The sequence below is a fragment of the Lepidochelys kempii genome, chromosome 1, assembly GCF_965140285.1.
Source record: "Lepidochelys kempii isolate rLepKem1 chromosome 1, rLepKem1.hap1, whole genome shotgun sequence".
In the NCBI taxonomy this organism is placed as follows: Eukaryota; Metazoa; Chordata; order Testudines; family Cheloniidae; genus Lepidochelys; species Lepidochelys kempii.
Genome location: NC_136380.1, coordinates 15,401,461 through 15,414,714, shown reverse-complemented (window position 1 = coordinate 15,414,714; position 13,254 = coordinate 15,401,461). Strand labels below are relative to the sequence as shown.

At 44.0% G+C, this 13,254-nt stretch overlaps 1 protein-coding gene across 1 annotated transcript in view; it reads left to right on the top strand.

Annotated features, from left to right (window-relative positions):
- Nucleotides 1–12,386, top strand: part of WNT11 (Wnt family member 11) — a 31,417-nt gene extending 19,031 nt beyond the window's left edge. The window contains exon 6 of the mRNA XM_073335059.2: nt 10,989–12,386. Coding sequence (XP_073191160.1) covers nt 10,989–11,163 — 175 coding nt within the window. The 3' untranslated portion in view covers nt 11,164–12,386. The remainder of the gene's footprint in view (nt 1–10,988) is intronic.
- Nucleotides 12,387–13,254: the final 868 nt, after the last annotated feature.

Here is a 13,254-nt window from a genome sequence, read left to right as displayed (position 1 = left end):
TGTCTTTTTTGGCCAGGGCCACAGTCTGTTTACTCAAGGAACACCATTGTTGATGGTAGTGGGCACACCACTGTGTATTGTGTAGACAGTCCAGAGGGATTCAGTAGAAAGAAATGCTACTGTAGCAGACACTAAATAAACTATATACATATATCCTGTCTGGGTAGCTTTTTCTAGTACATGGGCATCATATTGCAGAAGGGAAGAGACTATGGGGGAAATACACATCTGGGCATTGGGAGACATTCTTTTTGTAATGGCTCCTCTCTCCAGAACCATGGTAATTCCCTATCACCCAGTTAGTGCACAGAACAATTCTGCATTGGCCTGCTGGAGCAGACCACAAGATGCTTAGGTGATGTACATCTTAGAAAAGACCTGTCTGATTTTCTGGTACTTTATGGTAACTAGCTTTTCATATTGCCAACTGGAAAAGAAAGTTATAGCCAGGACTGGAAGTCCATGCTCTAGTGAGCTCACAGAGTTCCACAGAGGGTACTTTAACCAAGCGATGCTGCATGGCAGACCGCACCTACCTTTTCCAAGCTGGGGTGCTAGGTTTTATATACTCCTTAGGTTGAAGATGGAATAGTAATTAGCAAGTGACGAAGGGATCAAGCAAGGGCTATTGTCATGAGTCCAGTAACAGCAGGGATTGTGAGTGTGGTAGAAGAGGATCCACTGGAAATGACATTGGTTGAGGATGCAAAGGGCCAAGGTGGTAAGGCAGGAAGGAGGTGATGACTTTTGAAGGGAGCCCAGTAAAGCGATACCCTTTGTTCACAGTCAGGGCAAGGTCAGTGTTGACTTGGAAGCAAGTGGGAGGAGGACAGAGATGGGCTGCAGTGTTGACTTGTTGGTGTAGCATGTGCTAAGTACTATTATCAGCTGACTGTGTATATATAAAATAATTTTCACAGTTGTTAGTGGCTGCTTCTGCAGAAGAAGCCCTGTGTCTCAGAACTAGGATATGCAAAGTGCCATGTAGCATGGGGTCTATATTAAATTAGCAAAGGAAATAGGTATAAAATCCCCACAGTGCATTTCCACATCATTGCTGTGCCCCTCGGGGGTTGCATAGCTAATCCAGACCCCTTTTTTTGTCAGTTTTCCTTTCAAAGAGAACACTTTTAATATCTTCGAAATACGGTGGCCCCATTCCAGCCTGGCATATAATTGAGAGATAGTGCCTAGTGACAGAGATGAGGAGAAAGAAGCAAAAACCAGTTGCTGTTATGTACAGGAGAGAGATATATAGTTTACATTGACTACACAAAGGCGGTTAACATTCATTTGGAAATATCCCAAACAGGATTTATTTGATAAGTAAGGTCCCAAAGGCATCTTAATATTTTATTCCTTCTATAGTTTAACTTTCAGGAGATTTTTCTTTCCTTTCCTTCACGCCTGACTTTTTGAAGGAACTTAAAAGTGACGGTAATTAAAAGGAATTTCAGTGAAGTCCCTCCGCCTGTTTCCCATCTCCTCCACACCTACCCACTCTCACTCACTTTTTGGCCTCTTTTCTGGCCACTAGAACAAGAAAAATGTTTCCCTTCAGCAGTGCTGCCGGCAGCGCTCCATGGATCAACAGACAGGAGGTGTTATAATCACACTGCAGCCAGGGCATCCTCTCCTTTACCTCACACCCCTCCGTCTCACACAGTCCATCCTGATGACCGAGCACATCACACCCCCTTTCCAGCTACAAACTGAGAGAACTCCAGCCTGAAGTTTTTTTGGCAGATAGTTTTTCAGATCTGCTGGCTACGTTTAAAGGTGCATGGAGGAGACAGGCACGCTGCAGCTCCCTTGACAAGTAAGGCCTGCATTCTGTGTTCCCTCTTGTTATTTTAGATTGCATTACATGAGCTCATTCCCAAACCCTTAACCTAAGACATATTTGCTAATTGTGCTGCTAACTTAGAGAGTCTAGCAAAATTAACAAGGCAAAGCAGAAAGAAAAGGGGGGAAAGGGAAATAAAACCATCCCACGATGTACGGTGCTTTTAAACAATCTAATTTTCATAAAACTCTGTTAAATGCAAAATTCAGGAGGAATTTTTTTTTAAAATTGGATCATTAGTTTTCCATATAAAAAGGGGGGAGGGACATTTCTGGCTCACGTGGAAAAAGAGGGGTCCCTCAATGTCTTGTGAGTCAGAACAAGTTTTGATCATGTAAAATGGGAAGTTCTACTGTGCTGAATATTGGATTTCATTATATACTGTAGAGAACAATACGGCACTGGCTGACAGGTGGATGGAGTGAATAGTCCTGTAGATCTTTTCCGTCTCTAACTTCTACAATTATCTAGTTATCCCTCCCCTTGCTTACACGAATCATGGAGTTTGGGGAGTGGCAGGGGAATCAAATTTCTTTGCAGCAGAGCTGTGTGAAATGTTTCACTTCGAACTGAGCCCAGGATTAATCAAAAAACTTTCAGTGAAACCTTAGGCCTTATTTTGAATGAACCTGGGATCATCTGTAAGTCAAACTGGGCTATTTTATAGTTTTGAAACTAGAAATGGTGTTGGATCAAAACCCACAGAGTTCAAACCTCATTCCAAACCTGAGATCTGAACACTCCCAGACCTTTGAAGTGTACAAAATCTGGAGCAGGGTCTGAATTTTGAAGCTTGAGTTGATTTCTGTTAACAACTGTCTTATCAACATAAGACAGAACACATTAATCTATGTATCACTGCCACAATTTTTTGTAAAAAAGAAAAATGGTCTTGAGAAAAAATAAATATCCAGAGCAGCTGACACACAAAGCAGGACCCTGAGTTTGTGACTGTCAATAACTAGAACAAATTGAACCAGAGAGAAAGATGGTTTAAAGTTTCAGGGCGTTCTTGTGGGAAAACACTCCATAACGTACCTTCAATGAGGTATTTCAGAAAATTCATTATCAGTTTCAAATAAAAGATAAATGATACCAGATTATGAAAGTGGGATCCAGTCTGTGAGAAAAGAGGCAAAGGAATTCACTTTCTTTAACATTAGGGTGCAATGTATCATATTTCAAATATTGTTTTAAGTCCCATCAGAAAGTGACTGAAAGGGAAATATTGCCATGCACACAGAATTCTTGAACTGCTAGAATCCCACAAAGATTAGTGAGCTGTTTATTACTGATCAGTCCCAGAACGATCTTGGAACCCACCGCATGCCACTCCTCACTGCTGAGGGAGAGGTTTCTGAGCTGTAGAAAATCATTCTGCAGTTTTCTGGAGGCTAACCAGTAGGGCTGGTTGAATGCTGTAAAACAGGGCCCAGGAGGGTTCTCTTGAATTCTGAACGAGTAGCTGTTTGGTTCGGTCACATTAGTATCTCTTGCCATCCCACTGTTCATGAACATTAGCGCAAACAAGGTTTTCCTTGCATGAGTGTTTGGGGAATGGCTGTTCCTAGAACAAGCACCAGCATTTGCATGTGGACAAGAGTATTTGTGTGCACTTGCTACTTGTTATTAATTATTGTCCTGTTTAAAGAAAAGGAGGACTTGTGGCACCTTAGAGACTAACAAATTTATAAAGCCTGCTGCAGTTTCCACGATATGCATCTGAGGAAGTGAGCTGTAGCTCACGAAAGCTCATGCTCTAATAAATTGGTTAGTCTCTAAGGTGCCACAAGTCCTCCTTTTCTTTTTGCGAATACAGACTAACACGGCTGTTACTCTGAAACCTGTCCTGTTTAAGGAGTTTCAGTCATCCAACCAGGAAGCAAAGGATGTAATGAGGCCCAATAATACACAGCTAACAATCGCACCATACTACTTGTCCCTCTAACATGCTTATAACTTGTATTAATCATTTATTAACTTTTTGCAAACTTCCCAGAGGCTCAAATTTGATTGTATAAGCCAGGGCAGAATTTGGAAAATATAAAAGTAGAGTTACTCTCCCAAGCTGTGCCACACACCAAGTTCTGCCTACCTGAGACATCACTCACAATAGACGGTTAAGATGTTCAGATTATGAACATATGTGCTTTACTGGGTTCATTGGGCTTGGTTCTGCCTTGGGGGTTTGGATACACCTCACTCAGTGGAACGTGGATGCCCTCTGGGCTCTGCCATGAATTATTCAGCAAATACTTTGTAAATAATGAATATGTTGGCGCCAGAAAGAGTAAGTTCACAAACAGGGAAAATACACTGGGTATCGTATTCATGATGAATAGTTAGCCCAGTTCTGCTAAATACATTCAGTATCTCTCTGCATCCCACCAGTAGCATGGTCACAGGCTCTGTTCATTTATGGAGAGTTATATGTGTTCATGGTGTCTCAGAAAAATATAAGTAGACAGAACCCTGTGTCAGGAATCAGAGCCTGAAGCGGAGCCAGTTTCCAGGCACCCCGATGGGCACAGTTGTTCTTGTTGTTCAGTGGCTGCTCAAAGCGTTTGTCCATAGGTGTGATCACTCCAGTGCTTGCTTGTTCCCAGCCTTGCCTCACTGCAGGTAACGTGGTTCTGACCCTCGGCTGTAATTCCTGACATCTGACCTCTTGCTCTGACCCTTGGCTCCAGTCTCTGATTCTGGCTCTGGCATCTGGTCTCTGTCTCCAGCTCTGATCCTTTGCTCTGGCACGTGGCCTCTGACTCTAGCTCTGAAACGGGGTTGTGGTTCCTGGCTACTGACTCCCATTCTACCCTCTAGACCTGAGTCTTGCTCCAACCACTAGGCATGACCATTCACAGCCCAGTCACCTGTCGCCCTGCCCTACAAGGCTTACATGGTAGGGATCCCTTCCTGGTTTGCTGCACATCTTACCAGACTGCATTTGTTTTCACTTCTTCTAAAGGATGAATTAGCTCACTCATCTCTCTCTCTGACTCTCTATCCGTTTGATACTACCACTCATCCCTGCAGTTTGAGTGCCTTCCACATAAAATTAAGAGCAATGGTAAAGACCCTTGTGGACTCCTATTCTACTGCCAACACAATGGTCAGTTATGTCCATATTGCTGATGATGAATCATATAAGGCACAGAGAGATCTCAGCTGGAACCAGAAAAATCTGCCTTTATAACCTGCAGACTGAACTGATGTGAGTTGGGCTGCCTTAGAGACAATAAACAGGACAGATTACAGCACTGTTCTTGTACCATTTATTTATTTATTTGTATTACTACGGTTCTCAGGAGCCCTAGCCATGGACCAGGACCCCACTGTGCGAGGTGCTGTAAAAACTAAGTTATCCCATTTTGTTTCTACTTCAAGGCTTAGCTCTTCAAAGCTGCCTAGGTGATTGAGACACATAGCACCTATTGTATTTTTACGGGAATTGTGTATCTAAATCTCATAGGTGGTTTTGAAAATCTCAACCCAAATGTCTTCCTCCCCACCCTCTGCCCCTTCCTCCTCTCCCCCTAATGTCACAATAGTACTAAAGGCAAGAGAAACAAATTGTCTTGTGGAATTATCTTGCAAGGGCTCTTTTGGCCTCTGGCTTTGGCCTGATGACTAAAATAACAATTTATATCATATTAAACGTCGGTATTATTTCCAGTCCATTATGAACTGGAACAGCTCCTTCCGGCACTCATGGAGTTATACAATTTTTTAAAAATGGTGACATGATTTTAAGTTTCCCGTTTCCTGTGTGATACGTCATAGGAAACTAGCATACAGCAGCTCCGTAGTGCACCATCCAGCAGATTCATATATACACAAAAGGACATCATCGGGAATCATTAAGAAGGGGATAGATAATAAGACAGAAAATATCATATCACCTCTATATAAATCTATGGCACGCCCACAGCTTGAATACTGCGTGCAGACACGGTCGCCCCATCTTAAAAAAAGATATATTGGAATTGGAAAAGGTTCAGAAAAGGGCAACAAAAATGATTAGGGGTCTAGAACGGCTTCTGTCTGAGAAGAGATTGATAAGACTGGGACTTTTCAGCTTGGAAAAGAGGCAGCTAAGGGGGGGATATGATAGAGGTCTATAAAATCATGGCTGGTGTGGAGAAAGTAAATAAGGAAGTGTTATTTACTCCTTCTCATAATACAAGAAGAAGGGGCCACCAAATTAAATTAATAGGTAGCAGGTTTAAAACAAACACAAAGTATTTTTTCACGCAATGCACTGTCAACCTCTGGAACTCCTTGCCAGAGGGTGTTGTGAAGGCCAAGACTATAACGGAGTTCAAAAGAGAGCTAGATAGATTCATGGAGGATAGGTCCATCAATGGCTATTAGCCAGGAATGGTGTCCCTAGCCTCTGTTTGCCAGAAGCTGGGATTGGGTGACAGGGCATGGATCACTTGATAATAACCTGTCTGTTCATTCCCTTTATGGCACCTGCCATTGGCCACTGTGGGAAGACAGGATACTGGGCTTGATGGACCTTTGATCTGACCCAGTGTGGCCGTTCTTATGTTCTTCTCAGTGGCATAGCTAGGCGGAGCGAACAGGGGCAGCGGACATAAAGAAAGGCGCCACCCGCTTGTACTCACCGGGTGGCGCTCCAGGTCCTCAGCGGCACTGAAGGCCCCCGCCGCCGAAATGCCGCCGAGGACCGGGAGCGAGTGAAGGCCCCCGCCAAGCCGAACCCACTTGTGCTCAGAGAGGGAGCGGCCGCTCCCCCCTGGCTACGCTACTGGTTCTTATGACATGATAGCTCTGAACGAGTTGTTCTAAGTGTTGTGACACAAGGTGAGTAACTTCCTGGTGCAGGATAACGGACCATCATGCCATGATTTGATTTGACTTAGAAGGGCTTGCTCAAGTTCTCACTGGGCTAGCATGTCTAATAAGAGTAATAATCTTTTATATTATTTATAGAGTACCTGTCCTCCCCAAGTGCTTTGAAGAAGTTGGGCTACGTGCTACTTACTCTCTGCAGCATGGTGCAGAGAGAAGCATGGTGTGGCTAAAAAGGATGCATACCCACAGCTAGGAGGAGACCTGAGGCTCTGATGCATTCTTTGCCCTGGGCCCTAGACACTGTAGAAGCCCTTCTACATGGTCAGAGTTCCATGGCTTGTGGAATGAGAGAGAGTGGCTAGGAGTGGGTGGAGCTAGAGGCAGCTGCTTTCCATCTCATGCTCCCCTCTGGCATGGCTGGATTTCTAACTGGGAATCTGACTGCAAGATCAGGAGGAAGGATCCCTTGAAGGAGCTACAATCCCTCCTTTGCTGCAAGGCCACTAGTAGGGAGCACATGGCAGCCTAGCTCTTGAGGGAACTCTGGTAGAGCATTTGGTCTTTACGTTAATGGTCTTTCCTCCTGTGTGTGGTCTGGGATTCAAACCGATCTTGGAACATCAGGGAGTTTACATGGTGGAACCACCTGCCTGTTCCACAGGGGACCTAGAGTGAATGGTTCAGAGGATTCTCCATGAGTTTATGCTTGGGGCATTTCTTAGCCTCTGCTGTCTGTGGGAAGACTCACATAGGTGTAACCTGTGACCCTGGGGTTCAAGAGTCCCTTAGCCCACCACTGCAGTATAGTCACTTCTGGAACGCAGATGAAGGTGTTCTGAACCAAGGACTACTGCACAACAGTGTTTTTAGAGATATACCTAAAAAGCACTATAGGGAAACTTTAGATGGGCAGAGTGTGAGTGAAATTTGGCAAGGCTACTGGCTAACCTCCCCTCTTGTTGCAAAAAATGCCATGGCATCTTTAAGGAGCACAGTTGGGTCAGGGGCTTGTTTTAGGTCTCATCTGAGGTGGCTGGTACATTGTTTTCCATTGTTTTTGCAAATATTTCTAGGAATTACAGTGCTAGGTTCGAAGACAATGGGCCAGATTCTCACTTGCAATGGAATTGCACTGGTGTCGATGGAATTGCACTGGATTTACACAAGTACAAATAAGGCTCAGTCTAGCTGGGTGAGATTAGAACCAGGATCTGTGACAAGCCAATGTCAAAAGATTGTTCCTGTAGATAAAATATGGTGAATTTTACTGATCCCAGGCACCCCGTGGTTTGGCTGCTAATTTGGACAAAAGTGTAGGTCCTGTCCTTGTTCATCTTTAGCTACTTATACACATAGGTCCAGAAGAGATACTGCAGGTACCAGTAGCTGTTTCAGTCTGTAAAAAGATTTGGGTTTTATTCACCCAACTCCAACACTTACAACAGAGAACGAGATATTTGTTTAATGGTATTGACACAAAATTGTTCAAAAAGCATGTTTAGGGTAGAGGTGGGCGTAACAGGCTGGGGTTTTGCGAAACCAAAATCAGAATGATTCAGCTCTGAGCTCTTTGATCCAAAATGACAAAATTTAAGGGAAGTTTGGCATTCTCTTAGAACGGTTTCTTTTTTCCTCTCTCTATATGAGGCCAAGTGGGTTAGATTTAGTTTTGGAAAACCCTAACTCTACAGGTTTCAGATGAAACCTGATGAAGTGGGTTTTAGCTCATGAAAGCTTATGCCCAAATAAATTTGTTAGTCTCTAAGGTGCCACAAGGACTCCTTATTGTTCTTCCTAACTCTACAGGTAGTACAGGGTTGGATTCCATTTGTATCCAAACCTTCAGTCTTTTGGTGGGAAGAAAGGGGGAGGGGGAAGATTTCAGATAAATGATACCAGTTTTGCTCCATGTGTAGTTTGGGGGTAACTTTGATCATAATGGGCTAAATATATCTCGCTACAGAGCCATATGAGTGTCCCCATAAGACACAGTGTCCTTGACACTATCGTGGGGTATTGGTTCCATAATGACGCAGAGGAAAGAGTGACACCCAATCAACCATGCCACTTCCTGAAGCAGCTGTGTGTATCTTGGAGAGCCCCATCTAAGTACTAGCCCCACCCAATTCTGCTTAGCTCCCCCTGAATTGTACAAGGTGGTGTGGAGGCATCACATACCCAAACATGTGAATTTTACGGCCTGTTATGAACTCATGAGCCTTGGAAAACGAATCCAGTGGCTTCAACCTTCCCAACCTTCGTCAAAGCTGACTAAGCCTTTAAAGCCCCTCCATAATGTTAATATTTATGTATTTGAACCTTTGCTCTAAATATTTAACTTATTGACTAATATGTTTATGAGGAGCCATTCTGAGGTTTCCTGTTGGAGGGGGCGCAGGGTCACAGGCATATACGACAATGCTGTTCGTTCAGCGTTAGGTAAACACACACAGTGTGGTTATGGACTGAGCTTTTGACTGTTGGTCATAACAATTACGAGCAGGCTTTGGTGAACCTTCCAGAGGTTTGTAAATATGTACACGCACTCCCAAAGTGGGGGAATGAGTGGGGAAACTTTACAAACGGAACCTGGCCATGAATGGAGGTCAGAAATAACAAACAGGAGGTCATACCGAGTCAGAAATAAATAAGGGAAGAACAAGAACAAAATTCCCAGCACTTCATTAATCCTATAACGTCTCATAAAGCATTACCTCATGAGGAATTCCTATAAATCACTTGGATTCATTTCCAGCTGTTAATGGCGGGCTCAGCACAGGAGTCCAATTCTCCCTCCTCACTCACCGTTCTCCTCTCTCCTCCCGGCCCCCCTGATCTGGTGTAAAAATACTTCTGGCCAAAATAACCTAAGCAAAATGTGATTTAGAAAAGATGTCTGAGCAGTTTCCTAGGGAAATGCTTCTCACTCGATATTAGCGTCTAGAGGCCGCAGCTAAGTCTGGGGTCTGGTTGTGCTGGGTGCTCTAAGTACACATAGTAAGAGCCTCTACCCTAAAGAGCTTGGAAGCATTCTAAGGACTCAGGAAGCATTATTGGTATTGTGCAGATGAGAACCAGAGTCAGAGTGAGATTAAGAAACTTATCCAAAGTCACACAGGGAATCTGTAGCAGAGACAGGAGTTGAACTCAAAGCTTTTGAGTGGCCAGCTAGTATTTTAGCCATAAGACCAGCTTTCCCCACATGCTGGTTTTATTCACCATGGTGCTTTATCACTGCAGTGTGTGATGCCAGCCTGAGAGCCATGCAAAACTTGCACCACTTTACCAAGTGGACATGAACTTCCCACTATCCGGGGGACTGCATTTCAAAAGTGACTAGTGATTTTTGCGTGCCCAACTCGACACAGCTTAAGGGGTGGGGGCTGGTTTTCAGGAAAGGCTGGGTATCTACCCTCAGAAAATCAGACCCTTTTAAAGGTGTCTCAAGGTGACACCCAAAATCACCAGTTACTTTTGAAAATTTAAGCCAGCTTTGTGAAATGATTCCAGCAGACAATGCAAGAGAACCATACAGAAGTACAGACTGACTCTCAAGAGGATGGGTTTAATTAAAATCTGAAGAAAGAAAAGGAATAAATCTGTAAAGGTACATGTATCATCCTGCAATACTCATATGCCCCTCAGCCTGCCATGAGATGGAATGTCAGAGCCAGGCAAGGCCTGCTACTCTGCTGTTTATACACTGCTGTGAGATACTCATTTGGAAGGCCCCACAGATGTGCAAAGTATTACCCTGGTGCGATTAGCTGTAATGTACCTGACACAGTTGTGGCTAGATCATGGCTTTAAGACAGGGAGGTGACTTTCCCAGTCTCAGGCATTGTGCACCTGGCCTCTGCAGTCCCTTGGGGAGTGCGTGGCCCTTTTTGCACCCTTTGCAGGGTTGGCAGTGCTGTCTTCTCTGCTAGCCCAGTGCTGCTGGCCAATGTGCAGCATATGGGCAAGGGCACGAGGGTATTGACCTAGTCTCATCCCTTCCCCACCCTTGTGGGGTTACTAGTGCTCTTGTTGGGGCTAGAATCCCCAGCGCTTGCATAGTAGGGGATTCTAAACTCCCAATTGACTTCCGTCAGCTCTGGATCAGGCCCCAGAACACAGGGACTGAGACTTTATCTGGCTCCTTTGCAGGTGCGGCATTCTCGGGCAGATCCCCAGGTGGCTTAAGCCTCTAGTTAGCCCTGCTGAAGATCAGTCCTGGCACATCCGCGCAAGCCAAGCCACAATTGCAGGCACGGACGATCACTTCGTTTCTCAACAGGCTTTGTGATGATTTGCACTAATTCCCCCATCTCCTTTATTCCAGGCAATGCAACAAAACCTCCAGCGGCAGCGACAGCTGCGATCTGATGTGCTGTGGCCGAGGCTACAACCCGTACATGGACAAAGTGGTGGAGCGATGCCACTGCAAATACCATTGGTGCTGCTACGTGACCTGTAAAAAATGCGAGAGGACTGTTGAAAGGTACGTGTGCAAATGAAACATCTCCCACGCGGCCAAAAAGCTTAGATGCCAATGGCACCAAAGCGCTGTTCATAGAAGAGGAAACCTTTCCTGGACTAGACATCGTTTATCTTGCAAAGACATGGACTTGGAGATGATATAAAGAGAATTCCATTACAACCGTAAAAATAACCTTGTTTTTTAAAATGTAAAAAGGGGAAGGGTTTCCCACCAATCAAATTCTTCCTGAGAAGACAAGAGGCTTAAACCAAAACTCATTTTGGATCATACCTTCTTGCAAAAACATGCCTTACGTTGCCAACAATGTCCAGCTATCAAGTGCCTTTAGTACTGTAAGAAACAAAGAGAAACTTTCCTGGGGAGGAAGAACAGCTCTGGCTGAAAATAATGCAGGCTAATGTCTACTCTTGCATCCTACCACAAAGGGCTTGGATTCTCCAGTAGCCTACAGGACAATCCCTGACAAGGGATGCCCTATAACTTCAAAGCAATCATTGTATTTGTTTCCAAAGGCTAAATTTTCAGGACGGGAGAATCCACTCAGCATGATAAAGCCAGAAACATTCCTGGTTCTGCCCCTGAAACGAAAAGACATGTAAATCAATTTAACCCTTTTTTTTTTTGTCCAGGGCTGAGACTAAAGTTATTGTTCTACCGAAGGACTGGAGGTCTTGACCCTACTTAGCGTAGGCTGCCAGGGTGTCAAATTCAAGTATTCACAAACATGTACTGAACCCCAGTGTCAATGTAATCCCGGTGTAGTGAGAGGAGCCCACTGGACACAGGGGCTGAGTGACCAGAGAGCAGCTATGGGACATAACGAAATATACAGTGAAGTCAAAGTAAAATGGAAATGGAAAGTCGACTCCTGTATCCTTTTCCTCTCTCTCTTGACCACTGGATGTTACTCCCTAGTTCACTGTTGCTCCGATGCCTTGTCCCATCCAGGCCTAACGTAAATATGGCACCATCCCTCCTCCCTCAACAAAGCTATAAACTCAGAGCCAAGAAATTGCCAAGACACCAGCAGTGCGGGAGGTGTGTTTACACCTTTAGAAATTCCAGACAAGGCGAGATGTCAGCTATTCTAAGCAGACCTAGCCGGAGTATGTGAATGAAATGTATGGTCCTGCCGTGACAACAGCACAGAACCACTATCTGTGGATGTACATATTTTATTTTGTATGCAGAACATCCAGAAATATTTATAAAATATATCTTGTGCTTTTCTCTATTCTACTTTATATATAAATATATCTATTATAAACAAGCTTAACAATAGTATGAAATAAATGCTGAAATTACTCAACAGTGCAAAGAAAAGAGCTTATAATTATTATTATTATATCTAAATCTATAACATTGTCTTCTGCTTGGACGGATGTCTAATTTTCCCTTCCAGAAGAGCAGTTAGAATACTGCTGGAAATACTCATTGCAATGTGACCAGCATGTTCCACCATTCCTTGTCTCCCCAGTCCATTACCTCCTACATACGATCAGTAAAAAAAGATTAATCACAGATTAATTGAAGCAGAAGTAACAAACATTTAGTTGAGTGAGACAGATGCATACACAATAGAAGAGAGAGAAACTACTTTACTACCAGCCTCATTACCGTAATACCTGAAAGCCTTCACATAGTGCATTAAGCGACATGTCTAACATCTTTCCCACCTGGTTTGTTCTCTCTCACATCCTCTCTCCGGGGGGACAATTGTGTGCGTGTTGTGCAGTGTTTTGTTTGAGGTTTGTTGATTTTTTTTATTGTACACACTGCTCTGTGTTTATATGAGAGAAGGCAAGATGGAAGAAGGACATGTGGCACTTGGAGTGGACAGTGGTGAGTCTGGGACGGCGCTTAGTCCCCGCGGGAGTTTGTTCCACAGTCTAGGGACAGCACAGATGAGCTTTACCCTTATTCAGTGAGGGGGGTGGGGAACAATAACAGGAAATGTGAAAATGGCAGAAGTGCTAAATGACTTTTTTGTTTCAGTTTTCACCAAAAAGATTAGTAGCGATTGGCGTCTAACATAGTGAATGCCAGTGACAATGAGATAGGATTAGAAGCTAAAATAGAGAAGGAACACGTTAAAAATTACTTAGAC